General features: G+C 37.7%; 2 protein-coding genes across 5 annotated transcripts in view; one reads left to right on the plus strand and one right to left on the minus strand.

Annotated features, from left to right (window-relative positions):
• Positions 1–2567: 2567 nt before the first annotated feature.
• On the minus strand, positions 2568–26042 carry ARMC10 (armadillo repeat containing 10). 4 transcript variants are annotated; one of them, XM_006925394.3, is made up of 6 exons: positions 25748–26042; positions 16877–17025; positions 14192–14326; positions 8228–8404; positions 4791–4862; positions 2568–3636 (listed from the first exon to the last, which is right to left on the minus strand). In XM_006925394.3, the coding sequence occupies exons 1-6, from the start codon at positions 25884–25886 to the stop codon at positions 3385–3387; spliced, it is 924 nt and encodes a 307-aa protein (XP_006925456.1). In that variant the 5' UTR covers positions 25887–26042; the 3' UTR covers positions 2568–3384. The 4 variants fall into 4 exon arrangements, with proteins under 4 accessions (XP_006925456.1, XP_015455012.1, XP_015455014.1 ...); XM_015599526.2 differs by having other exon boundaries at positions 25724–26042; XM_015599528.2 differs by lacking the exon at positions 8228–8404.
• A 23-nt stretch (positions 26043–26065) lies between these two features.
• FBXL13 (F-box and leucine rich repeat protein 13) overlaps positions 26066–26508 on the plus strand; it is a 257446-nt gene continuing 257003 nt past the window's right edge. The window contains 1 exon segment of the mRNA XM_025041933.1: positions 26066–26185. The gene's annotated coding sequence lies outside the window, so the exon portion shown is untranslated.

The following is a 26508-nucleotide window of genomic DNA, read 5'->3' on the forward strand; positions in this document are numbered from 1 at the left end:
CACTAAGCACAAATATAGATGCAAGGAAATATTTTATGAAGATAAATGCAGATCTTAAATGTTTATATAGTGTACTTTGAATTAAATTTTATTTTCTCTCCATACACTCAATTTTTTTCTGGTTTCTTAGCAGTAACTCTAAATATATCAATAAGTATTTTGTTTTACATGATTCAGATGTCTAATATTTTTATATTACATGACCCATAAGCATGATTCTGCTTTTATTAAGCCACTGTGGAATACTAATGGTAAAAAAAAAAAAGAAAGATGGGAATCAGCTGACCTGAGTGTTAGTCCTATAAGCGATCTGTATAGTCACTTGATTACTCTGAACTTTCCTAAGGGAGAGAGCTGACCAGATGGAGGCCCATTCTATTTTCTTGATCCATAGTATCAGTGAAATGAACTTTATAATCAATAATTAAAATAGGTTTTCTACACCAAATTCTACCTAGGCAGTGCTCTATAGCACATATATGTGCATGCTATATGTTAGCTACTTAATTCCATCATGGGTTTTCTGTGTACCCTGAAACAAATCACCTATGCTAACTGTGCCTGTTTCCTCATGTGCAACGAGGAGAATTTTGACCTACCTCCAAAAAATGTGAATAATAGTGATTTTTTAAAAAGCACTTTGAAAATATGAGGGAGAAAAAGATTTCTTGAGATATCACTGCCTAATACAGATAGGAAGATCTGAAAGCTGAAAATAGGCTAATGCTTTTCATAACGTATTGTTCCTATTGCAGATTTAAGCATATATATATTAGGACATTAAACCCTGACGACTAACTTGATCTCACCCATTTTGTAAAATTTGGAAAGCCATAATAAATGTAAATGATCTTTAGTAAAATTTAGCATTTTTATCTACAAAGATGAAAATCAGTCAAGGGGAAATGTGTATGTAATATGTACGTATGTAATGCATGTGAATGTATGTGATTTGGGGGCATTAAACAAACATTTTTCCCATAAGATAAACCTACAGAAAAAAACTGAACAAGCATAAACTTTTTCACTTCCAAGGAACATTTAACAAGCAGATGTGGATCAGAATATTAGGTTTGTGGTAGATTTGTTCTGGGGTATATAGCTCGAATACTAGCCAGTGTTCTTGTGGTCACCTCCCTCGCTGTTGCATGCTGACTGAAAATCATCTTACCTCTGCTCTACGAAGCAAGCCAGGTACATCTTGCTCAATTATTTCTTCTCCGTGAATGGCCTTAACATTATTTTTGTATTCATGTGTACCATTTAACTGAGGGTCTCTAAGCACTTTAAATTGTGTTCTAGTTCCACTTAATTGGGCCTGCCTCATTTTTCGCGGCTGCCTCACAAGCTTTAATTTTTAATAACCATTCACATTCCTTCTACTTTGACGTTTTATCATTAAGAAGGACATTGAGCTTCATCTCTCCTTGTAGAATCTCACTACTGAGTGGTTCTTCCCATTTTATCTTTCACTTACCTACATTTTGAAGGGTTTATGTGCAAAGTGAAAACAAATTTTTGAAAAATAAGACCAATCCTTCCTTTACCCTCCATTCAGCCTAATATACATAGTAATACCTTTTAATGTCTTACCCTCTAAGTCAATTCCATTTTCCTCTTTGATTAGCTAGCATCCATACCAGTATGTGAGATTTTATTGAACTTTCCCTTTCTCCTGTGGGAACTGAGGAACAATGATATTCCTCATCGCCCAAGAGGGTGGAACCATCAATTTGGAGAAATCCCATCTAATAAAAGCCATGATGTGCCATAGACAAAGATCTGCTTGTGCATGGTCATTATGTAATTTTTTCTGGGCAGTTAAAAACGACTTCCCCTTTTCTCTAGCATTTTGACATTTCAGACTCAATGCTATGATCTCCAGGAAATTGGTTATTTATTCAAACTAATCAGAGGAAAAGAACAGACAGTTTTAGAATCCAATGCTGCTAAAGCACATTGAAACCAAATCTTGGTTTTTAATGTGTGCATTCTGAATACATATTTTCATTAAATGAGGGAGATTTAAAAAATTATTATAAAGAAATGTACCTTTCAGGGAATTAATACTTATGTTTGTATCACTGATCAATAAAAGTATTATTCTTAGCCATTATGTGTACATTACTACTGTACCCAATTGGGAATTTACATGTTTTAATCTTAATACTAACTCCTTTTCTACTGTAAAAATATTTCCTCCAAGTTTGATTTCTCTATCAGGATAACCCTGAAAAATACACATTTTTATGTTTGACGATTTGTGACCTCCTATGGAAATCCATGTATTTACAAATGAAATTTAAAGTACTCTTAAAGCTTTGCCTTAAATACATTAATAGGAAGGCTTCTGCTTGCATACTGGTTTACTTAATACTACGCATGGTGGTGGTTATGAACTTGAATATTATAAAACCTGGCTGAATTCAAAAATATTAATAAATTGTTATAGTAGCTTATGGAATAAAAATGCTATGACAGCTGAGACATTTTCATATATTGTAATTCTAGTCAAGTAAAATATGGATGAAAATTAATAAAGTAGTGTCAGTTAAGGGGAGAAAATATAACTTTTTTCCTTTTTATTTAAAAAATTATTATAAAATTTATGCCACAGTAAAAAATTCAAACAGTAGAAGGTGTACATAGAAAAGTCATTTCCTCACTCCCCAGTCTCACTCCCAGGAGTCTATATCATTCTAGAAGTGTTCTATCCATAGATAAGCATAAATATTTTTCATTTAAAAAATACATCCATATTTCATGGGTGTCTTTCCACATTAGTACATTCAGACCTGCTTTGTTAAGACTACATAATTGATTTAACCACCTACCTACAGATGGACATTTTGATTAATTTCAGTATTTTATACACACGTCTTTACATACTGGCACAATGAATGGGAGTGGGTAAGTACTAGGGAACATTTCTTCTACAAGTTTACAATTTTCATTGACTAGAATAGATTCTAATGATTAGAATAGACTTTGGAAAGCAGTATGGCTAGGCTGGCAGGTGGACTCAAGAGCTTATTCCTATAGCAGTTCTGAAACATATACTAATGCTCTCAAATCATAGCAAACAGAAGGGTAGCTTACACATAATAAGGTCACTGTCACTTCATGTAAGGGAAATAAAGTATTTCAGCAAATAGCAACAAAGAAATAAATGTTTCAGAACAAGCTGTTATATTCATTTGGTATCAATAAAATGGTCCAAAATAAACCAGAAGACCATGGCAAGTTATACCTGTGTAAGTGATGAAACATGGTATTTACTGTTTAAATTCAGCAGCTGAAGGAATCTCTTTTAAGGAAGATGAAAAATGTTTCTGTGCATTTCTTCCAGACTGCTTTACTTTTTGGAAAAATATGACCAACCAGTCAGAATTTAGGTATTATTGTTACCTTTTCCTTCACGTCTGCATCATGGTGATTAACTAAAGCTCTCATTTTTTGGGCACATTCTTCTCCATATAACAGGAAAAACAGTGAACCTTTAGTGAAAGTAGGCTGAACAGCTAAATGGCCTTCCTTTTTGAGGCAATTATCTATATTCTGAAATAGAGTAAGAACTCGAAGAAGAATTTCCTTTGCCATGTGACCATCATAAAGAGAAAGGAATGATGAATCCACCTGAAATGGAAACAATGAGTATTATTTTAATATATAAAGGTATTTTTCATGTATTTTTTCACATTTTAAAACTGCACTGAATACATTTTTAAAATCTTGTCATAGAAAACTATCCTTAAAATTGTATAACATAAATGTAAAATCTTATACACCTCCCACATGGTATAACAATGGAAAGGAGGTTTTGTGCTTTAGCTGAAAAATACTACTTCCTTGGAATCCTAGAATGGAATCATTTGGAAAAACATCCATTTCCTTTTTAACATCCATCATACAGTCTTCATTAATTCACCATTTACTGTTCACCTACACTGCAGGGCACAGGGATGAGCAGATGAATACAACAGGATCCCTTTTTCCATAGGAGTTGAGGTCCATTCTATCTCTGCACTACCTTTGCTTCCTTCAGAACACTTATCACAGCTTTTAATTATCTTGGTTACATATTTTTATTTCTTCTCCCTGCATCGTAAGCACCATGAGGATAAGCACCATGTTATGCTGTGCTCACTGGTATACCTGGGCACTCGGTCCAGCATCTGGCACATACCAGAGACTCAATAAATACTAGCCAGTCAGTGGATACTAAGATACATGAGAACACAAACAGATGTAAAAATGTAATTTTCCTAATTGAGTAGAGACAGAAACATAATTTTTCTAGGGAGAACTTTTCAAAAATTTTAAAAGTAAAATACGCTCATTACAAAAAATTTAGGAAATTCATATAGGCAACCCCCCCGCCCCCCCCCAAAACCCCATCACACAATATTGCTCAGAACTGAATGCTTGTGTTCTCCCCAACCCTCAACATGATGGTATTTGGAGGCAGGACCTTTGGGAGGTAATTAGGTTTAGATGAGGTCATGAGGGTGGAGTCTAGTCCCCTTAAGAGGGTGAGACCTGAGCTCTGCTCTGACATGTGAGGATATAGCGAGAAGGCAGCAGTCTGCAAACCTTGATGTGGGCCCTCACAGGAATCCAATTTGCTAGCACATTGATTCTGGACTTTCCAGTTTCCAGAACTGTGAAAAATTTCTGTTGTTTAAGCCACCCAGTAATCCCTGTTAACATTTTAAAAGGGATAAATCTATACAGATCTGTCTAAATCTCTACATTTGTATATTTACAAAACAAATATGTAAACTATTTACTTGGGCACCAAGTAGTCCTTCTGTCATGGCTGGATTTTCAGACAAATTCAAAAGCAATTTCAAAACTTGAACCTGAAATGAGAATAATACTGATTTATTTCAGAGTAGCAAGCATGAATTTTCTCTCCCTGTCCTCTCCCCATGTCCACATTTTAAAGTCCTGCCCATGCTTCAAGGTCTGGCTCAAATTATCTCAATTCTATGAAGCCTTCTCAATTCATCTTATGTAAAAGCTACATTTCCCCCACCACACACACTTGTAACACTTGGCACCTCTCTCAGAGCACTTAATCATACAGCAGTTTTATTTAAACCTTATTTTTTCAATTACAGTGTTAGGGAGCTAGGGAGAATGTTGTGAATGTCTTCACTATCCACCCCTCCCCCCACATGCATACCTAACACTTGGTAAGCTTAACATGTATTCCATAAATGATCTTTATTATGATTACTGTTAGGTGAAATATCTTTGGAACAAAAAAGTACTGTCTCAAAGTTCAGTTTATTTCTATTTAAAGTATGAAAATTTTGGAACAGTTTACCACTAAGACTAAAATCACAATATAGCTCTTTTTAGGTCATAATGAATCTTTGACCTTACCTTTTTTTAATTTGAAAAATGTTTTACAATCATTTAAATAGGCAGTGCTATGAATAAGCAGCAAACAAATGTTATATTAGAGCAAGTAGTTAAAATGTCAGCATTCTTATCAGTTATAAGTGAAAAATTACTAATAAAAACATTCAAGTAGAATTCCTACTTTAAAAATAAAGGTCATGTAGAACTATACTTCTATAAGATACCTGAAATTAACAGAAAGTGAGGAGCATGGAGGGGGTTCTGAAGTCAGAAAAAGGTGACAAATGGGTTCCCTACTAGACTTGGGAAGGAACCTGGATGCTTATTTTATAAAACTTTCTTGGATTACGAAGGCATTATGTGCTTACTATAGAACATTAAAAAAAAAAAAGATAGAAAAGCACAAAGAAAAAGGAAATTCACCCATATTTCCATGACCAGAAATGATCATTATTAAGTTTCTGTATTCTTCCTCTGATCTTTACATACCTATCCTATATATTCACATATTCCTTTTATTATGTTGTGCATACTAATTTATTCATTAAGGAGGAGGATATATGGCTTTGCTTAATTTTATTTTTATCAACCATTGAAAATTTAATTAAATGAATAAATGGTCATGATAAATTTCAAACAGTGCAGAAGGGAACAAAGTAAAAACAAAAGTCACCGCCCTATCTGCCTGCCCCACTCCCCAGGGGAAACCACGGGTAAGTTTCTTGTGTGTGTGGAGATCATGTTTTTCTAACAAGTACCCTCCATAAATTACAGCCTCTTAAGGTAAAGTGTAAAGATGACTTCTGACCTTTCTTTAGTGCACTTCCTGGAGTCACTGTCAGATTGGGTCTGGCCTGACTGGCTGCCAGCAACATGGAGAATAAGCATTAGGAATAAACATTTGTCTCCAACATCAATGAAGTTTTAATTAAGAAAACAGGGACGAGTTTTGAAATAGGATGATCCTGAACCTATTAAATAAGCCTGATGAAGTCAATAGAATGTAAAAGGCCCCCTAGTGGTAAACAGGGCAGGTTTACAACCAGGAAATAGGGTCGGCAATAGCTATTTAGTATCCCGAACTAAAATTCCATGTTGCTATCCTCTGTAGAAGGGAAGTAAACATGCAAAAGTATATAAAAAGTCAGAATACAACTACAGATTAAATAGCTATATGTATTTTGGTTTGAAACCATATTAAGTCCTGTCTTTCTCTTATGTGTGCCACCTTGTGGTGACTCCAGGATATTTATTTCAAGCCATTAGTTTTCTTTGCTCACCGCAGATGTAGCAAACACTAGGTTTATCTACATTAATTTTCCACTAGTATTTAGTTATGAACCAAAAAGTTATTATATAGTACAGTGAAATCGCTTATTAAAAATATGATTTTAAAGTCATTTTGGTGGTTATTTACTAAGAAAATGTCTAAAATGTTACATTTTCTCACTTATAAATGGATTACTATCCAAAGTTCATTTGCAAGTTGGAACTTTAAACTCATTTTTTATGAAGAAACAATGTTATAATTGGTTAGCTTCCCAGTCAGACCAAAAAAGCAAATTTTTTATCCCAGAAATACCGTTCTAGGCAATGTAATGGAAAAACAAAACAAAAATAGAACATACTATTGTGGTGTGAGTCACCTTTTAAAAAGTCATAAAATATATTAAAACATAGACCATGTCTGAGACAGATATACACAGCCCCCAGGACAGACTCGCCTGGCTTTGAACACAGTGTTCCTGAGGTTTTGGGTAAGGCAGCTACAGAGAAAGGCAGAGGATTTTTCCTACAGCTGTAATGCCATGGGAGAGAGGGAAGGGAGTTTCCATGGACCATCAAAGGCTGGAGTAACCTTGTTCCACTGGAGAGATTGTGATGGGCGCGTGCCTTTTGGAAATTGTTGATGGATGGAACAATAACGTTAAAATATTGCTAATAAGAATATTACATTTAATTTTGAATGGCTTTGGGTACATCTTGGACCAGATCCAAATAAATTTGGCTACTGGAAACATGGAAAGCCCATATAAAAACATCTCAGAACAAATTTTAAAAGGACTATAGTAAGACTCTCCTGTAATCACAATTTGATAACCTCAGAAACAACTTCAGTGACATTGAATATTTGGAGTCTGGCTTCACATTTGGTAAAAAATGCTTGTGCATTTCTCTCTCACTGTGCCAGAGAACAGACCAATATAGTAAAACACTGACAGATCAACACAACTAATCAGAACCTTTGATTAGACTATTCCGTTTTTATGCTATTTCTTGAAAAATGGCATTTGATAAGAATGCACACTAATATAAGGGATTACTCAAGTAACTTTCATAGGTTGTCTCCTGAGATCCTACTGAATTCAGCTCAATTTGTTGCCTATGTCTACTTAACAGGTCAAAGAGAAGCACTGAGACATCCATTACTAAAACTTAAAAGTGTTTTTAGAAAGATTTTTCAACCAATAATGTCTGAATCAAAAAAATGTTTTTTTAACCCTAAGGTAGGCAAAAATTCAATTACCCAGCACTATCACTTAATCACAATGTTCCTATATATGATGGGTGGTGGCTAGCTACTTCACTTAAGTAAAAGGTAAACTGACTTGCAGAAAACCAAATGAATACCAATCTATTGATTAAGTGAAATAGATTATTTTCACAAGTCAATTTTGAAATTCAGTATAATGGAATAAAAATAATTTCTTTTTTGGACCCATGTAATGGTTTTTAATAAACTTTCGTTTTTTGAGGGCCATCAACTTAAGATAGGTGACCTGTAAATTCAATTCCAATCTTATAAGCTTGATGCTATAGCTCTCCGTACTTCAAATAATAACTGTTTCCTTTGTACCTTGGTGCTCCCGTTTCCTGTAAGCAACACTTGGAACAGGTCTGTAATGTAACCGTTCAGCATGTGCTGGTGGTCATTGGTAACTGTCATGTTTGTTAACAGTCTCAGCCCGGCCAGCTGCATGGGGGAGTTCAGGGGGCCAGAGAAGACATCCTCACAGACTTGATTCATGTATATCTGGAGGTAGGGGAAAAAAAAGTTAGCATCTTAGAATCTCCAAAGTTTTTCTTTTGAAGAGTAACTTTTCTACAAAGTGGAGTAGGGTGACTGTTCAGGATAAGACTGGCTCCTCAGAAAAGATGACATTTCTATCCAACCCTCACGTTTGGTGACTTTTTTAAAAAGCCAGGCGCTGTGCTGAGCATTTCAAAAATATACCTCACTTAATTTGTAAGACAGCTCTAATGAGGTGGGTGTTATTATGGCCATCTTACAGAAAATGGCTTTAAAGTCTTCAGGGAACTGAAGATCCCAGTGTGAGAAATGTCCAATTCCAGAGGCCATGTTCTCAGTACCAAGTGGCCTCTCATTTGTTGGGGGCCTCCCAACTCAGTCTACCTTTCTGTCATCTGGTCTGGGCACACCAGAATTAAGGAGGAGTTTGTGCGAGGCCACTTTGTATCATGGTAAGTACCTTAACAGTAAAGTCTAGGAGCTACATCAAGTTAGAAGAACAGGGTGTGGGGGGGTGGCGGGGAGGGCAGGGTGCAAAATGAAATAGAAGTCTTCGTTAGAGTCCTATCAAAAGCAAGCACAGGCAAAATGATATTTGGCCCACGGTTCTTACTGACATAGGTGTATGTATATGAACTACTTCACAATATTGTTAACCATCACTGGCACAAAGTAATGCAATGCTGGCAGTACTCTTATTTCACACATGACAAAACTAAATCCAGTATCAGAGAAAATTTTCTGAAACTCTATTTTCTATGTCTGGCCATGATCTTTCTACTGTGGAAAAATTATATCTTACAGATAACTGGTATTCACCTAACTAAATCTGAACTCCACCAAAAGTCCTAACTAGTAAGAAAAATTTCCTAATATAAAATGCTAAGAAATTACAAATTGTCCCATTAGCCAGTATTAACTTTGCTTTTCACCTTACGTACTTAATAATTTTTATTTGAAAAAAAAGTTGAGTGATGCAGGACGGGGCAGGGCATGCTCATCAGAGATCTGTGGGATTCAGGTGGAATATTCTTCAGTTTCTGATGTGCAGATGACAACTGGCTTCTGGATGTGTGGTTATTTGTCATCCTTTAAATTTCTGGCACGTAGTAAATATTTAATTTACTTTGTAGAACCACTGACAATCAGCAAAGAACCTGCTTATATCTGACCACATATTCTGGGAGCAGTTTCTTTAGCAGGCTGAATTCTTCACCTATGTCTAACTCTCATTTTGAAGAGGGGTAATTAGTCTCTTATGTACGGTTGCCAAAATAACAAAAGCACAAGTAAAAAATACTGTGATAAACATACTAAAAAATTCTTCCTTATTTATCTGAAATTCACCTTTAATTGGGCATCCTGTACTTCTCTGGCAACCCTCCCACCCACCTCCCTCACTCTCCACCAGTTCCTCTTCACTCTGCTCCCCAATCTCATTACTTCTTTTTACAGTGGGCAACATACAGTGAATTCAAAACAAAAGCGTCTCAATAAATTATTTTGCCATGGTCAGAAATCTGATATCATTACTATATCATGTGAAATTGTCCTTGCTGCTCCAGTTTGCAGAGTGAGAAAAGTCATATTTTTTTGTTTCTGATATATGAAATATGGAATATATTTATAGTCAGCATTATAACTGCCTTGCCTTTCAGAGCTATTGAAGCTATGGCATTATCGGCCAGAATGACATAGGGGCTCCCACTTAGTGGCTTTTACCAGGCAGAGCAAGAACCATTTCAGGGACCAGACTGTCTACCAGCAAGGTCGTAACGCACAAGCAGAACAGATGGGGTCCAGCTCTGCACTGCGTCGGGGCCTTGTGTTTTTTTCACTACACTCCCTCCTTCCTGATCTAACAGTTACTGGGTGGCAGTGTGTCACTTATATTGCAACCAGCACATAGGAGGTGCTACAGTTACTGTGGTTGAGTAACAATTCACTGCAAAACCTAGTAGCTTAAAACAAAACAACAGTTTTGCTCAGGAATCTGCAGTTTGGGCAGGCCCTGCTCAGCAGTGTGTGCTGCTGGAGGACCCACTTCCCAGGGGCTCATGCATACCGAGGGGCGGACTGTCAGCTGGGAGTGCAGACTGAGCCGTCTTTCACATCTCAACCTCCCTCCTGGGACTCTGCATGGGAATGTGGGGGTTGCTAGAGCCCCAGGAGAAGCAGCCTCTTTGCCAGCTTACTACAGAGCATAATGGCAGCATTATTTCAGAGATCGTCGGGACCCTACTAGGGGTCAAGAGAGAGGAAATGCAGACCCTACTTTGTGGCGAGGACAGCCCTTAGGGAGATACTGTTACAGAAATTTCTGTAAGAAAAACCTGCCACAGAAAGTGTGTTCGATCCACATTTGGTGAATGAACGTGTGTCTTGTAGCATGAAAAGCTGAGTTTTGGGCTCACTTTATCTCCACTGGTGCTTCTCTCTTACTTTAAAACCATGGCCTGGGTTCCTTGACCTCATCTCATGCAATGCCTTTGTCCTTCACTCACCTCAGCCAACCGGGAACCCAGCTTCCTCTGTACCCGCAACCTGTGTTGGCCAACCCTGCTCAGCACCTCTCCAGATGGTCTGGAACCCCGTTAACGTGGATTTTAATCTTCATGCACTGCACTCCCTGCACAGCTCAATTTCCCTCTCCACACACCTCCGCGGGGGGCTTCCCTGGCCATCTAGTCCAAACGAGTCACCACTCCCCTCAATAACTGGCTTGCTGCCATATTGTACTTGCCATAGCACTTATCACTACCTAAAATTATAATTTCCATGTGTTTCTTTACTAGTCATTGTTGACAGCTCTCCTCTTTCCCGTCCCTACATTAAGTATGAAGCAGGAACCCTTCTGCCTGGTGGACCAGGGTTTGGTAAACATTTTCTGTAAAAGACCAGATATTTTGGCATTCCGGGCTCTACATTGTCTCTGCTGCAACCTCTCAATTCTTTCTCTGCATGCAAAGCAACCGCAGACGACACACAGCAAATGGCTGTGTTCTGGAAGGCACCAGCTCCTGAAACCAGTCATCCAGCTTCTGGGCCCCCTGAGGTCACACAGCCAAGATGGAGTCTCCATACAGCTGATTGCTGCTGTTTCACCATGACTTTGAGGGTCAGCCCTGAGATGATCAGCGAATGGTTCTCCCTTGCAGGCCTGGGCCCTTCGCTCTTGGGTCGAAGCCAGCTTCATCTCCTCAGACCCTCTTCTCCATTGGCAAACCTCTTCAGAGCTGAAGCAGATTCCCATCTTTCCCCATATCTTGCTCAGTGCTTGGATATTTCCCAGAAGATTTTTAATATGCTGCCTCCTCAGGTGTCAAATTGCCCCATCCACCATCACTGGAGGCAGAAACCCTCTCATCCTGTCCCTGTGTTCCAGATTTCCTCAAACATCCTGTAGATTATACACTTGTGTCCATTCTGTTACTTGGCTGGTTCTTTGAATTTTATGGTTTATTTCTTTAAAAAATTATATTTTAAGTTCCCTACAAGCCTTTCTTGTACTGGCTGTCTGTTCTTGTGTTATGGATACAATATTGTCCTGAATGTTTCTGAAGGTTCCATTAGTTTAACATTTTTTACAGTTCTTGCCCATTTCTGAATTAGCACTATTACATCTGGGGCTGGTTATTTTCTTTATTTCTGCCTGTGGTCCTTCTGTCCTTACATGTCTGAGGAGCCTCTGAGGTCCCTGGAGGTCTATCCAAGTTTAGAAATGGAGAGCGAGGTTTATGAGTCTTTGGAGCTGATGTAGGATTCCTCTGCAGTTGTGTGGCTCTGTCGAATTTGCTATCTTCATTTTTCCTTATTCCCGACTCAATGGGTAGTCTTATCTTCAGTTTTGAGGATCACTTTCTGTTGGTCCTGCAGATAGATGAAAGCTGAACCAACTTTGGAGAATTCTTGATCTTTCAAAGGTAGATGACGTCACTAGGCCTAGGGATGATTTCCGGGGCCAGAGTAGGTGCCTTAGTTTTGTTTTTTTTTCTCTCCCCGTAAAATGGGTAAGGAGTGGGTGTGATATTCTCATGTTTGGGAAGAATCTAGAGTCTTCAGCATTCTCCCTGAAATCATGGAGAATGTAGCTGACCACTGAGGAGTAGCTGAAAGCACCTGCATGACCTGACATCAACTCTTTCCAAGGAGTGTGCTCAGGGGGCTCTCCCCAACCCTGACCTCCACCGGCACTATCAACCACCAAGGTGGGGGCCCTGCGGCAGGTGCAGGGTCACGGTCCTGGGGTGAGGGGGATGGGACTCATGGTCTTGGAGAGCAGAGGGCATGGTCCCAGCAACAGGCACCTCATTCTCAGGTGTGGCAGTGGAAACCAGCCAGTACTAACTCTTAAATAACCAAATTTTTCCATGTTACTTTAATAAAGTAATGGCAGTAAAGCAAAGACAGATTAAATTTTTAATCTAGTTTCAAGATCTAAATAGTTACAAGTCAGCTGGTTCTCTTTGGTCACAATTTCATGACACACCCATCCTTTAAAAAAAATAGCATTTCTTTAGCTCTTTATAAATCATATTTTTTCATAAGATGCTGATGTCTTTCAAAGCATTTCCTAAAATGTCATCCTTATTATCTCTGAATCTTTTCACCATTTCAATGGTGAAAAGCAACAAGATTACTATATGGGCCAGCTGAGTTATTTCTGGAGCTGGGCAGAGGACCTGAACAGACATTTTCCCAAAGAAGACATACAAATGGTTAACAGTTTCATGAAAAGATGCTAAGCATCACTGATCATTAGGAAAGTGCAAATCAAAACCACAATGAGATATCACCTCACACCTGTAAGAATGGCTATGATCAAAAAGACAAGAGATAACAAGTGTCGGCGAGGATGTGGAGAAAAAGGAAACCTCATGCACTGTTGGTGGGAATGTAAACTGGTATAATGACTATGGTAAATACTAAGGAGGTTCCTCAAAAAATTGAAAATAGAACTAACATATGATCCAGCAATCTCTCTTTTGGGAATGTACCTGAAGGAAATGAAATCACTATCTTTATGAGATATCACATTTCCATGTTCACTGGAGCATTATTCACAATAGCTAAGACATAGAATCAACCTAAATACCCGTCAATGGCTGAATGGATAAAGAAGATGTGATATACACAATGGAATATTACTAAGCCATCAAAAAAAAAAAAAAAAAAAAAAAGGAAATCCTGCCGTTTGCAACAACATAGATGGACCTTGGAGACATTATGTGAAGTGAAATAAGTCAGACAGAGAAAGACAAATAATGAATGATCTCACTTATATATATACATATATACATTATGTAACCTAAAAAAGCCTACTAGAAACAGGGGTAGCATGGTGGTTGCTAGGAACTATGGGGTGGGGAAAATAGAGAGACGTTGGTCAAAGGTACAAACTTCTGGTTATAAGACGAATAAGTTCTGAGGATCTAATGTACAACAGGGTGATTATAGTTAATAATGTTGTATTATATACTTGAAAGTTCTAAAAGAGTAGATCTTAAATGTTCTCACCACAGGGGGAGAAAAAAGGGCAATTACGTAAAATGATGGAGGTGTTAGCTAACGCTATGCTGGTAATCATTTTGCAATATATACGTGTATCTAATCATCTCCTTAAACTCACACAATGTTATATGTCAGTTATATTTCAAGAAAGCTTGGAAAAAAGTAAAAGTAATTCTTGGCCATAAAGTATAAAGGATAGTCTACTAAAATTACATTATTTATCTTTGCTATTTTTCATTTATAGATAACCTCACACATTTGTGATTTCAGATAATTTACCTTTATCTTGATTTGATTTTCAACATTCACACTCAGGTTATTCAGTGCATTTAAAGCTTTCTCTTTAATACTGTGGTTGGGATCGTTGATTTTGCTTCCTACAATTGGAATACCACCCAATTCACGAATAATGACCTAAGAGGGAAAAAAACAGGACCATAACATCAATAGACACCCCTATTCATTGAATTCTTTGCATATATACACAAAAACAAATAAAAATCAATGACTATAAATAGCTTTCCCGTATACAATCTATAATTCTTATTTTTTAAAAAAATTTTACCATCCATATTATAAAGAAAATCAACTGAAAATAAAATTAAGATATGTAATTATTTAAACTATAGCATGGTGATATACAATGAAGATTTGCAGAGCTGTAATGATCTCAAAGCAACTTACAAAATTTTTTTGAGATTAGTTATATGACTTATCTATGACATGTGAATTTGGAAAAGTACTATGATTTAGAATACTAAAGCAGTGTTTTGATAAAATGTGTTCTTTGGAACACTAGCCCTTGGAGATGTTAAAAGATGTTCCATTTTTAAAAAGGGAGGTTTTGTGGTTAAGTGTGAGAAACTTTGGGTATAACAAGAGTAAACATGTTTCTTTACTGTAATGCATCAATGCTCATGTCCACAGGGAAATCTCTTAAGAGAGGAGTACGGAATATGTACAGATGACCCTTGAACAACACAGGTTTGAGCTGCATGGGTCCACTTACTCATAGATTTTTTTCAATAAACACTGTAAATGTATTTTCTCTTCCTTATAATTTTCTTTATAACATTTTCTGTTCTCTAACTTACTTTAATTATAAGAATACAGTTTATAATATATGTAACACACTAATTATGTGTTAATCAACTACCTGTGTATATCATTGGTAACAGTAGGCTATTAGTTAGCAGTTCAGTTTTTGGAGACTCAAAAGTTATATGTGGATTTTCAACTGTGTGGGGGATGGGAGTACAACTATTTCTATAAAATATACACAAAAAGAAGGTCATTTTTCAGTGTCGGGAGTGAAAGCAACACCTATTAACATCTTTCAGAACTGGAGCTCCATGCAGTTTGAAAAACCGTGTCAAAATTTTCAAAGGGAAAATAACCTGGGGGTTTCTCACGATCTATTGCAACACTGTGTTACAATGTACCTTTGGCCCCAACATCAGAAAGACATATGGATTGCTTTGATTCTTACAAGAAAATGACTACTGTCAGACCAAGACATGACACTTTCAGAAAAGGAGAAAAAGTATTTTGCCATCATCCACTGTTAACCGGCAGCCCCATTCACCACTCTATTGTGAAGGGCGGGCATAACACTGAGAGAAGAAAACCTTTTCCTTGGTGATTCCGGGTCCTGGTTTTTCCCAAGAACTTGTGGTTACTAGAAAACGTTTTTTGTTTTTGTTTTTTAAACTGTACTGCTAAAGCAAATAAAGGTACTATAATTGATGAGGAGGGGCACTAACTCCCATTACCCAAGAAAGTACTTATTCATCAGTGGCTACTGACTCACTATGAGTGCAGTTTGTTTCAGAGGGATATAAAACTATGGCAACAGAAATACCCTACATGGGCATGCTAATAAATTAGTCATCATCTGTTGTTTTTGTTTGCCTGGCACCCCAGTTTCCACCAGGGTAGACATGGCACTTCCTCTATCTCATATAGTCCCTGGCGGGACTGCTGGTCAACTGTGTTTACATTCATCCATGATATTTGGCTGATGGATGCTCATGTGAGCCAAACCTTGCTAATCATGGTCCATAGTGCCTTGATCCAGCAAAGGGGTGGCTCCTGATTCTGGCACAGCAGCTCCACCTTCTGGATTATGAGCTACAGGGATGAAGGCTTGAGAGGCCAGTGGCTCTCTTTCCATCCCCGTGAAGAAAACCTCTTTGTGGCCAGAGAGACAAAGACCAATATACAAAAAGAAGCAGGGGTAAGCAAAGCCAAAAGATAGAGAAAGAGAGTTCTGATAACACTTTCGGTAAGCTTAAACTGTATTCATTGTGCCTGTACCAATGCTATTCTTGGATGTCCAAGTTAACTAGGCTCAATATATTCTCTTTTTGGTTTAAAATAATTTAAGCTAGATTCTGTCACTTGCAACTGAAAGAATGTGAGCAACACACAAAGAGTCTTTATATTTCATTATAAATCTCTAGAGCTTTACAGTAAACCTTGCCATACTGCAGAAAACTGAAAGTATAAATTCAAAATAATTTTGCATTCATGACAAAAACAAAGGGCATTAGCTAAAAATATCTACAAAAATTACTCTTATGAGGGCAGAGGCTGGAAGAAAGTATTTGAATTAAGCTCTTTAGTCTTGGTGTTAAGTGTCTACTTGTAGAAGCCATTTATATTGATTAGTGGTTGGTAAGTGGTCCAGGGACCACCTGCCTCAGAATCACCCTCATAAGAGCTATATAAAGTGTAAAGCATGTACTTAAATGTTAGATGTGTTCACTGTCCTACCTCTGAATTTTAAATAATTAAAAAGGCCATGAAATGCTAAGTGTTAATTAGATACTTATTAAAAGTATGATACCTATGACCAACTTAATAGGTATCTAGAAACCTATTAATAATCACATTACTATGGTCACAATTACTGCTGGTGTTTAAGAATGGGAGGAGCCAGTTTGCTGAGACTATGGTACTTACCTGGTTAGCTGAAAAGGCTGCATTGTTACCCAGAGTGACCAAAGCTCTTTCAATAATTACAGGATCCTCGGTTGACTCAACCAGGTAAAGAAGTTTCTGAAGTTGTTCAGCATTTAGGACATCATCACATGAACCATTGGTTAAATCTTCTGTATAAGAAAAAAATTAAAGTTCACCTAAAATCAATATGAGATTTAAAACATTTTAAAAACAGTATTGAATGCATACTCTGATGTCAGGCACAGTGTTAAGCATTATATGTGCTTCATCTCATTTAATACTCAAGTAACTGTAGGAAGAAGATACTATTATGATTCTCAATTTACATATGGGAAACTGAGGCTTACAGACATTAAGAAATTAGTCACTTGGTATTTCCTCTTAGTAAGACACTGCATGCAAATAATATATACCCCTGACGCCAACTGCATTGTTTCTTTTAAAAATCAGGTACACCCATCCAGTGAAACACTTGCCTATAGTAATAAGGTTTACATTAGGCAGAACTTTTTTGATCACGATTTTAGGAGCACCTCAGGCAGGAGAAAAGTTATGGCAGTAACCCAATTGTGTTTTCTGGTGTGGCATTTTTGTTTGGTTTATAAGAACAAAGCATTGATGGATGCTAGAAAAAAAGTCTTGCTGGGGGTGATGACAAAAGAAATCATTTTGAGTAAAAGCTAGAATAGTTAAAAGCTGGATCTGCTCAGTGACTTTTAGAATTTAGCTCTAACTTTTTTTTTTTTTTTAAACCCTCTTTACAGAAATCACCGCAGGAAAACCAGAAACCATTTTTATAACACAATTGTGTTATAAACATAGAACACGATTCTTTAAAAGTGAAACTATGATGATAGGTCAGACAGTGTATGTGCTCACAGGACACTGTTGGGAGTGGAGGGTGGGGGAGAGGAGAAGGTTATATAACAATAGGTACTATATGATGTCACACCTGTACTTTTTCCTTTAAAACTATACCAATTTATTTTCTAAGTAGTCAAAATTTGATGGGGAAAAGTGTCAAACCATAGAATTTTCACTTGAAAGGAGGGGGTGCAATGTGTTAGTTTAAAGTAAGCCAAGGCTAAGGCACCATCTAGCTCTAACTCCAGCTAAGCTACTGAACTTCTCTAAGCCTCATTTTCTTCATCTATTAAGTGGGAGTTAATAGTGCCTACAATACTGTGCAGGTCTGGGATAGTTTTGTTATTATTTTTATTAAGACGACACAAAACTGGTTAATAACAAAATTGGCTCTAGAATCCAGATATTTTCACTTCCCCTATACCACTATTCCACTTAGTCATTTAAATTTTGTACATAAATGCTAACTTCTGTGCTTGCATTTGTAATAAAAACGGTGTTACTTTTTCGGTAAAGAAATAAACCTAAAACTCTCAACACTTTAGAGGATGGTGATCACCAAATACCCAGCTTCTCCACTGGTGAATTTTTGAACTGCTATTACATGGTGAGGCAAACCTGTGTGTCCTAGTTCTCCACTTAGCTTTGTACCAATAAGACTGTAAAAGAATTTCAGGTTCAGTGGTTCACCATCTCCTCGAGTAAACTGAGGAGAAATTATAATTCTCACAAGAAATGAAAAGTGACAACCAAATAATAACATTATAGCAAGATAAAGTTCAAGATAATTGTCATGATACAGACTCATTCCAACCAAGTAATATCCAAACAGGTAATATGCTTACCTGTTTATGTAGTCTTACGTCTTTCATTAAAATTATCTCCATATAGGCTTCTTGCTAGATGTATTCTTAGTTTTTAAAGTTTTTATGAAAGCTATCATGAATGAGATCTTTTCAACTAAATTTTTGAATTGGTTATTACTTACATACGAAAAGCTATTGATTTGGATATATTTATCTTGTACTCAAATTACTTTATTAAACTCTACTTCTAAAAGTTAATCAGTTGATTCTCTTGGGTTTTTTCCAAATAAGTTATTATGTCACCTACTAATTATAATTTTGTCTCCTTTCTAATATTTACACATTTGTTTCTTGTCTTCTCAAGCTAGCTATGACTCCAGGATAATAATGAATAGTAGTTGTGGCAGCAGGAACAATTCTTCTCTTGTTCTTGAATTTAGTAAAGATGCTACTAGTGTTCCACCATTAAATATGTTTGCTTTTTGGCTTTTGATGGATATTCTCCATCAACTTAAGAACATTTCCTTCTATTTATTCCTAACTTGCTGAAAGTTTTTATCAGAAATAATATTCAAATGCTATTTTATTATGAGGTCATCATGTGTTTTGCTTTTAATCTATTAATGCAATAAATTACACTAATATATTTCCTGATATATTATTGGTATATTATATATTATTATATATAATTGATGTTATTAAGTTACATATTATATTTATAACATTATATATAATTAGCATACTATATATTATATAGTTACTTTAATTCCCTGATGGAGTTAATTTGCTAACATTTTATATAAGATTTTTATATCTTCATTTATAATTAAGACAGATTTATAGTCTTTTCATGCTATCCTTGTCAGGTTTTGCTGTTAGATTGTTGAATTAATTGCGACGATTTCCATCTTTTCCAATGCTCTTGAATAGTCTCAACAGTATAGTAATTACAAATTTCTTTAACTTTAAGGCAAAGAAAGATCATCTGGTGCTGGTTCAAGATTGTGATGTAGGAAGGTACTGAAATCACCTCTTCCCATATGTACCCCAAATCTACAGCTAAATGGGGAACAAATCCCTCAGAAAGAAATCTGGAAACTGAGTGACTCCTACATATCGGACAAATGAGAAAAAAAAAAAAACACATCAAAATAGGTAGAAGAGGCTGAGACACAATTTTGCCCTAAACCCACACCTGCTGCAGCAAAACACAACTGGGAGGGAATTCACAGCTCCCAGATTCTTCCAGAGGAGTGAAGGGCCCCATATCCTGTGCTCCAGTTTTAAGACTACCACCTGAGAAATGGGCCCTCAAAACATCTAGCTTTGAAAGCCAATGGGACTTCCCTCCACAAGACCCACAAGGCTAGAGCAAATTAAAAGACAGTAAATGGCTTGAGCAGATTCCCTAAGGCTAATACCCCAGGGAGCAGCAGAAGTAGTAGACTGAAACCAGTTTTTTCCTGAAAGAGGTATATTTTCTTATCTAAATAGTTGTGGCCTGAGGAGCAGGCTTCGATTTAACATACAAAGGAAGCCCAAATTAGTAGAAGGAAGGAAATAAAAACTAGAGCAGAAATAAATGAAATAGAGACTAAGAGGGAGAAAATTCTTCCAAACTCATTTTACAAGGCCAGCATTACCCTATACCAAAACCAGACAAGGATGCCACAAGAGAAGAAAATTACAAACCAATATCTTTGAACAAAGATGCAAAAATCTCAACAAAATAATAGGCAAACCAAATTCAACAATACATTATAAGGTTCATACAACACAATCAACTTAAATTTATTCCAGGAATGCAAGGATGGTTCAACATTTGCAAATCAGTCAACATGATACACGATTTTAACAAAATGAAAGATAAAAATCATATGATCATCTCAATAGATGCAAATGGCACTGGACAAAATTCGACACCTAGTTTTGATAAAATCTCTCAACAAAGCAGTATAAAGGGAATGTACCTCAAAATAATAGCTATGACAAGCCCACAGCTAACAAACATCATACTGAATGGTGAAAAGATGAAAAATTTTCCTCTAAGATCAACAAGACAAGGATTCCCACTCCGGCTACTTTTATTCAACGGAGTATTATTCAACAGAGGTACTAGCCAGAACAATTAGGAAAGAAAAATAAAAGGCATCCAAATTGGAAAAGAAAAAGTAAAACTGTCAATATTTGCAAATGACATGATATATATATAGAAAACCCTAAAGTCTCCAGACATAAACTCACACATATATGATCAATTAATTTGTGACAAAGGAGCCAAAAATATACAATGGGGAAAGGACAATCTCTTCAATAAATGATGTCAGGAAAATTGGACAGCCACATGCAAAATAATAAAGCTGGACTACTATCTTATACCATACAAAATATAAACTCATAATGGATTAAAATCTTGGGTATTATCAAAAAGACAAAAAAATAAGTGTTGGCAAGTATGTAAGGGAACCCTTCTGCACTGTTGTTAAGAATGTAAATTGGTACAGCCATTATGAAAAACAGTATGGAGATTCCTCAAAAAATTGAAAATAGAACTACCATGTGACTCATGACCCAGTAATACCACTTATGGATATTTATACAAAGAAAATGAAAACACTAATTCAAAAAGATATATGCATCCCCATGTTCACTGCAGTATTATTTACAATGGCCAAGATATGGAAACAACCTAAGTGTCCAACAATGGATGAATGGATAAAGAAAATGTGGTATATACATACAATAGAATATTATTCGGCCATAAAAAGAATGAAATCTTGCCACTTGCAACAACATGGAAGGACTGTGAGGGCATTTTGCTAAGTGAAAATGTCAGACAGAGAAAAATACCACATGATTCCTCTTACATGTGGAATGTAAGGCGGGGAAAAAAAGAAAGATCAAACCAAGCTCACAAAAACAGAGAACAGATCTCTGTTGCCAGAGGTGGAGGGTTGTGGGGAGGTGGGTAGAGTAGAGGAGAAATGAGTGAACTGTTCTTTTTTTAAGTTTAAATAAACTGGAAAAAAAACAAAGGATTTAACTCAGGAATAGACAGATAAAAGAGACGCATAGGGCAAGGTATGGGAAAAGTGCATGTGGCTTCTATGTCCTCTCTGGGTGTGCCACTCACCCAAATCTCCACATGTCTACTAACCCAGAAGGTCTCCAAATATCATCCTTTTGGGTTTTTATGGAGGCTTCACTACATAGGCCTGACTGAAAGCCGTTGGTGATTGACTCAATCTCCAGCCCCTCCCATCTTCCTGGAGGACAGAGAGGTGTGACTGAAAGTCCCAATCTTATAATCGCAAGGTTGCTCCACTGAAAACCAGCCTCCACCCTTAGGCACTTTCCAAAAGTCATCTCATTAATATAACAAAAGACACACTTTTATGGCTCTCATCACTTAGAAAATTCTAAGGGTTTCAGGAGCTCTGTGCCAGAAATGGGGATGAAGAACAAATACATATTTCTTATCATAAATCATAATATCGCAGCAACTATATGCTGCCTACAAGGGACTCACTTCAGCTTTAAAGACACACAGATGAAAGGGATGAAAAAAGATATTCCATGCAAATGGAAAACATGAAAAAACTGAGATAGCTAAACTGATATCAGACAAAATGGATTTTAAGATAAAGACGGAAATAAGAGACAAAGAAGGACATTATATAATGAATGATAAAAGGGTCAATCCAACAAGAGCATAACATTTGTAAATGTTTATGCACCCAACAGAGGAGCACCTAAATATATAAAGCAAATATTAACAAACCTAAAGGGAAAAATAGTCAATACCCCACTTTCATCAATAGACCATCTAGACAGAAATCAATCAGGAAACACTGGAGATAATAGACCAGGTGGACTTAACAGACATTTATAAAACATTCCATCAAAAAGCCGAATATAATTCCCAAGTGTAGATGAAACATTCTGCAGGATAAATCATGTTAGGCCACAAAACAAGTCTTAATAAATTTATGAGGACTGAAATCATATCACATCTTTTCTGACCACAACAATATGAACTAGAAATAAATTACGAGAAGAGAAGTGGAAAAATCAGAAATATGTGGAGATAAAACAAAATGATACTGAATAACCAATAAATCAAAGAAATCAAAAAGGAAAATAAATATGAGACAAATGAGAATGGAAATACACCATACCAAAACTTATAAAAATGTAGCAAAAGCAGTTCTAAGAAAGAAGTTCATAGTGATAAGCATTTTGAATAACCTAAGTTATACCTTAAGGAACCAGAAAATAAGAACAAACTAAGCTCAAGGTTAGAAGAAGAAGAAAATAACAATGATCAGAAGAGAAATAAATGAAATAGCAAAAAAGATAAACAAAATTAAGAGCTGGTTTTCTTAAAAGATAAACTAAGACAAAGCTTTAGTTAGACTCATCAAGCAAAAGAGACTGAAATAAAATAAAAAATGAAATAGGAGACATTACAATAACAGGAATACAAAAAATCATAATAAACTACTATAAACAATTATATGTCAGCAAATTGGAGAACCTAAAAGAAATGAAAAAATGCCTAGAAACATACAAACTACTAAGACTGAATCATGAAAGAATGGAAAATCTGAACAGACCAATTACTAGTAAGAATATTGAATCAGTCATCAAAACTTCCCAACAAACGAAAGTCCAGGAGCAGAAGGCTGCATGGTGAATTCTACCAAACATTTAAAAAAGATATAATACCAACCCTTCTCAAACTCTTCCAAACTCATTTTATGAGGCCAGCATTACACTGATACCAAAATCAGAGAAGGAAAGTACAAGAAAGGAAAATTACAGGCCAATATACCTGATAAGTACAGATGCAAAAATCTTAAAAAAAAAAAAAGAAAAAAAAAAAGGCAAACAATACATTGAAAGGATCATACACTATGATCAAGTGGGATTTATCCCTGGGATGCAAAGATAGTTCAACATCCACAAGTCAATCAATGTGATACACCACAGTAACAAAATGAAAGACAAAAATCCTATGATCATCTTACTAGGGGCAGAAATAGCAGCTGACAATATTCAACCTCCATTCATGACAAAAATTCTCAACAAAGTGAGTATAAAGGGAATGTACCTCAATGTAATAAAGTCCAGGTATGATAAGCCCACACTCACATCATACTCAAAGGTGAAAAACTGAAAGTTCATGAGCAAGACAAAAATACCCACTCATTACTTTCATTCAACATAGTACTGGAAGTCCTACCCAGGGCAATTAGACAAGAAAAATAAAAGTATCCAATCAGAAAAAAAGAAGTAAAACTCTATTTACAGAAAACATTATATACTGAAAATCCTAATGACTCCACCAAAAAACTGTTAGAATAAATGGATTCACCAAAGTTGCAGGATACAAAATCAATATACAAAAATCAACTCCATTTTTATGCATTAATAACAAACTATCAGAAAGAGAAACTAAGAAAACAATCCTATTTACAACTGTATCAAAAAGAATATCTAGGAATAAATTTAATCAAAGAAGTGAAAGACTTGTATGTGTACTATAAACTATAAAATATTGATGAAAGAAATTGAAGATGACACAAGTAAATGGAAAAATATTCTGTTCTCACAAATTGGAATAATTAATATTAATGTCTACATCGCCCAAAGCAATCTACAGATTTAATGTAATCCTTATCAAAATTCCAATGGCACTTTTCATAGAATAAACTACCCTAATATTTGTATGGAACTACAGAAGACCCCAAGTCTTCGTCAATGTAATTGAGAAGGTATGAGTCCAGGCCAACTTATCATTTACTTATACAGAAACATCTCTGACACAAAGACAACAAATTAGGATTTGTAAGTAAGAATAAGTGCATCTCTTTTTTAAAAAATGGATTTTTCCCTTATGCCAAAAGGAAGAGATCCCCCACCCCTTTTCTTAGAGCATTGCTTTGAGCAATCTTGTAATTTCTTTGTCTCTGATATAAATATACATCTTTTTAAAAGCTAGGTAAACTTCTTGCCAGTTTACAACCCAAGAAAGTCTAAGGGACTTTGGGATTATCTGTTTGAAACATCAAAGAAGATGGAGCTGATCTTGTCTCTATGAGTTTAGGTTTGGCACATGGCTCCATGTTGTAACCACCTGTTTATCATAAAGATACTGAGAAATCTTATTTTCCCTCTGGATAAAGGCAATTAGTTAACACAAATAGCCACCCCAACTACCAGTGAATTTAGGATTAACTATGAGTAGCAAATGGTGCTGTCAAGTCCTCTTAAAGACAAGTTGTTTATCTTGAGAACACGTAGGTAATACGAAATAGGTTACATCTGTTTGGGTACATAAAGAGGTGAGAATTCTATCTTTGCAATCCCATTAGCAGATTGCCTGTGATGGGTGTAGCAATCTAGTTTAATGCTTATTCCATAATAAAGCTATTTAGTTCTTTTCTACATTTGTAGAGACGAGTTTCTTGGTTGGCAGATTTTGTTTTTAATTACTGCCCTAACAGTTTCCATGACCTTAGCTATGTCTCCAAAACATTCAGCAAATTGTTAGAATCCTCTTCAATGCACCAATCAGATTCTGGTCAGAAACCTAATACTGTACTTGTCCGCCAGGAGAGTGGCAATTGTTCCATTTTGAAATAGCTATATTTACATCTATCTCCAGCATCTCTCTGCAACTCTGCATACATATAGACCACGGTGACTTCAAGGTACCTCCCTTTTCAGAGTATGGGCTGAGTCCAGGCAGAACTGTCCCCCTCTGGCGTCCTCTCTGCCAGGGTAATTGCACGCATAATTTCATGTACTGCTCGAGGCTCCGCCAACACCCTGTCCAGAGCCTGGGAATCCCTTCGGTAACAGAACCGCCGGGAGCAAGCTTTAACGCAAGAGGCAATCAACATGCTTTTGAGAAACCTAATCCTCAGCTGTGACGCCGGACTCGGGCAGGAAAGTTGGGCAATTTTTCATTCCAGGATTTTGAACAAAGAAGTGGAGGCAGGGAGGCGGCTCAGAACCCTACACACACCCAATCGAGCGGACAATCCTCCCACTACACCTGGGCCTCCCTTGTGCCTGGGCTCCTTGCACTTGGAGCACAGGCAAGCCACGAGCGCCGGCGGCGTCTTCGACCCCCACCCCTAGGGTGCCCTTGTCCCCTGTCCCTACCCACCTGCCGGGCACCCTGTGGCCTCACCTGCGGACCTCGAGGGGCGCAGCCGGAGCCCGCGGCCGCCTCGCCGCTGGCCCCGCGTCAGCCTGTAAATGCAGTAGCAGGCGCCGGCCCCAAGGAGAAGGCCCGCCGCCACCCAGCCCGCGTCCCGGGCGCCGCCCATGTCGCCGCCGGAGCCAGGGCACAGCGCGGGGCCTGGAGCAGGAGGCTCTGCGGGGCGGGCGCAGGGGTCTGCAAAGCCAGCGGGAACCGCCGCCCCAGGAGCGGGAGCCTGACCGCCGGAGGAGGAAGGAAATGGGAGTCCGAGCTCCGCCTCCCGGAAGCGGCGCTGCTAAAACAGCAGCACTGCCGCTCCGTCCCCGACGCTGCCGCGGCTCCGCAGAGGTGGGGTGTGGGGCGGCTCGAGGGGAGCCGGACTCCGTGTAGAACTGCACACACTGGGCGCCCGGAGGGAACACACAGGTACTGCCGCCGCCCGGAGGCGGGCTTCCCAGCACTTCCTCCCAGGCCCATTCCGCCCGGGCCAGGGCCCACCTCCCTCCCCGCGGCCTCCGGCTTGGGGTCGCCGGGATACGGCACGCCCCGCCCCATCCCTCCCCGCCCCGCCCCGCAGTTGCCCGGGCAACCAGGGACGCGCCCGCCCCTTGCCCCCGCAGGGCTCCTGCCCCGCCAGCGGTGGAGAGCAGGAGGGGAGCGCAGTGGGGCCTCTTGCCATGGCCTCGCTACGCAATGCCAGCCCCAAGCTGAGAAGCTACTTCAAGGAGAACTACATTCCTCAGGTCTGC

Source organism: Pteropus alecto, unplaced genomic scaffold (genome assembly GCF_000325575.1).
Source record: "Pteropus alecto unplaced genomic scaffold, ASM32557v1 scaffold109, whole genome shotgun sequence".
In the NCBI taxonomy this organism is placed as follows: Eukaryota; Metazoa; Chordata; class Mammalia; order Chiroptera; family Pteropodidae; genus Pteropus; species Pteropus alecto.

Excerpts from the sequence above, each read along its gene's own strand:
- ARMC10 (XM_015599526.2), bottom strand. The coding sequence starts at position 25,886 with ATGGGCGGCGCCCGGGACGCGGGCTGGGTGGCGGCGGGCCTTCTCCTT. Across the intron at positions 4,863-8,227 it reads CAGGAAACGGGAGCACCAAG|GTTCAAGTTTTGAAATTGCT; the intron begins GTACAAAGGAAA and ends TTCTCATTTCAG. Across the intron at positions 3,637-4,790 it reads AAGGACTACTTGGTGCCCAA|GTGGATTCATCATTCCTTTC; the intron begins GTAAATAGTTTA and ends TTTCCATTTCAG.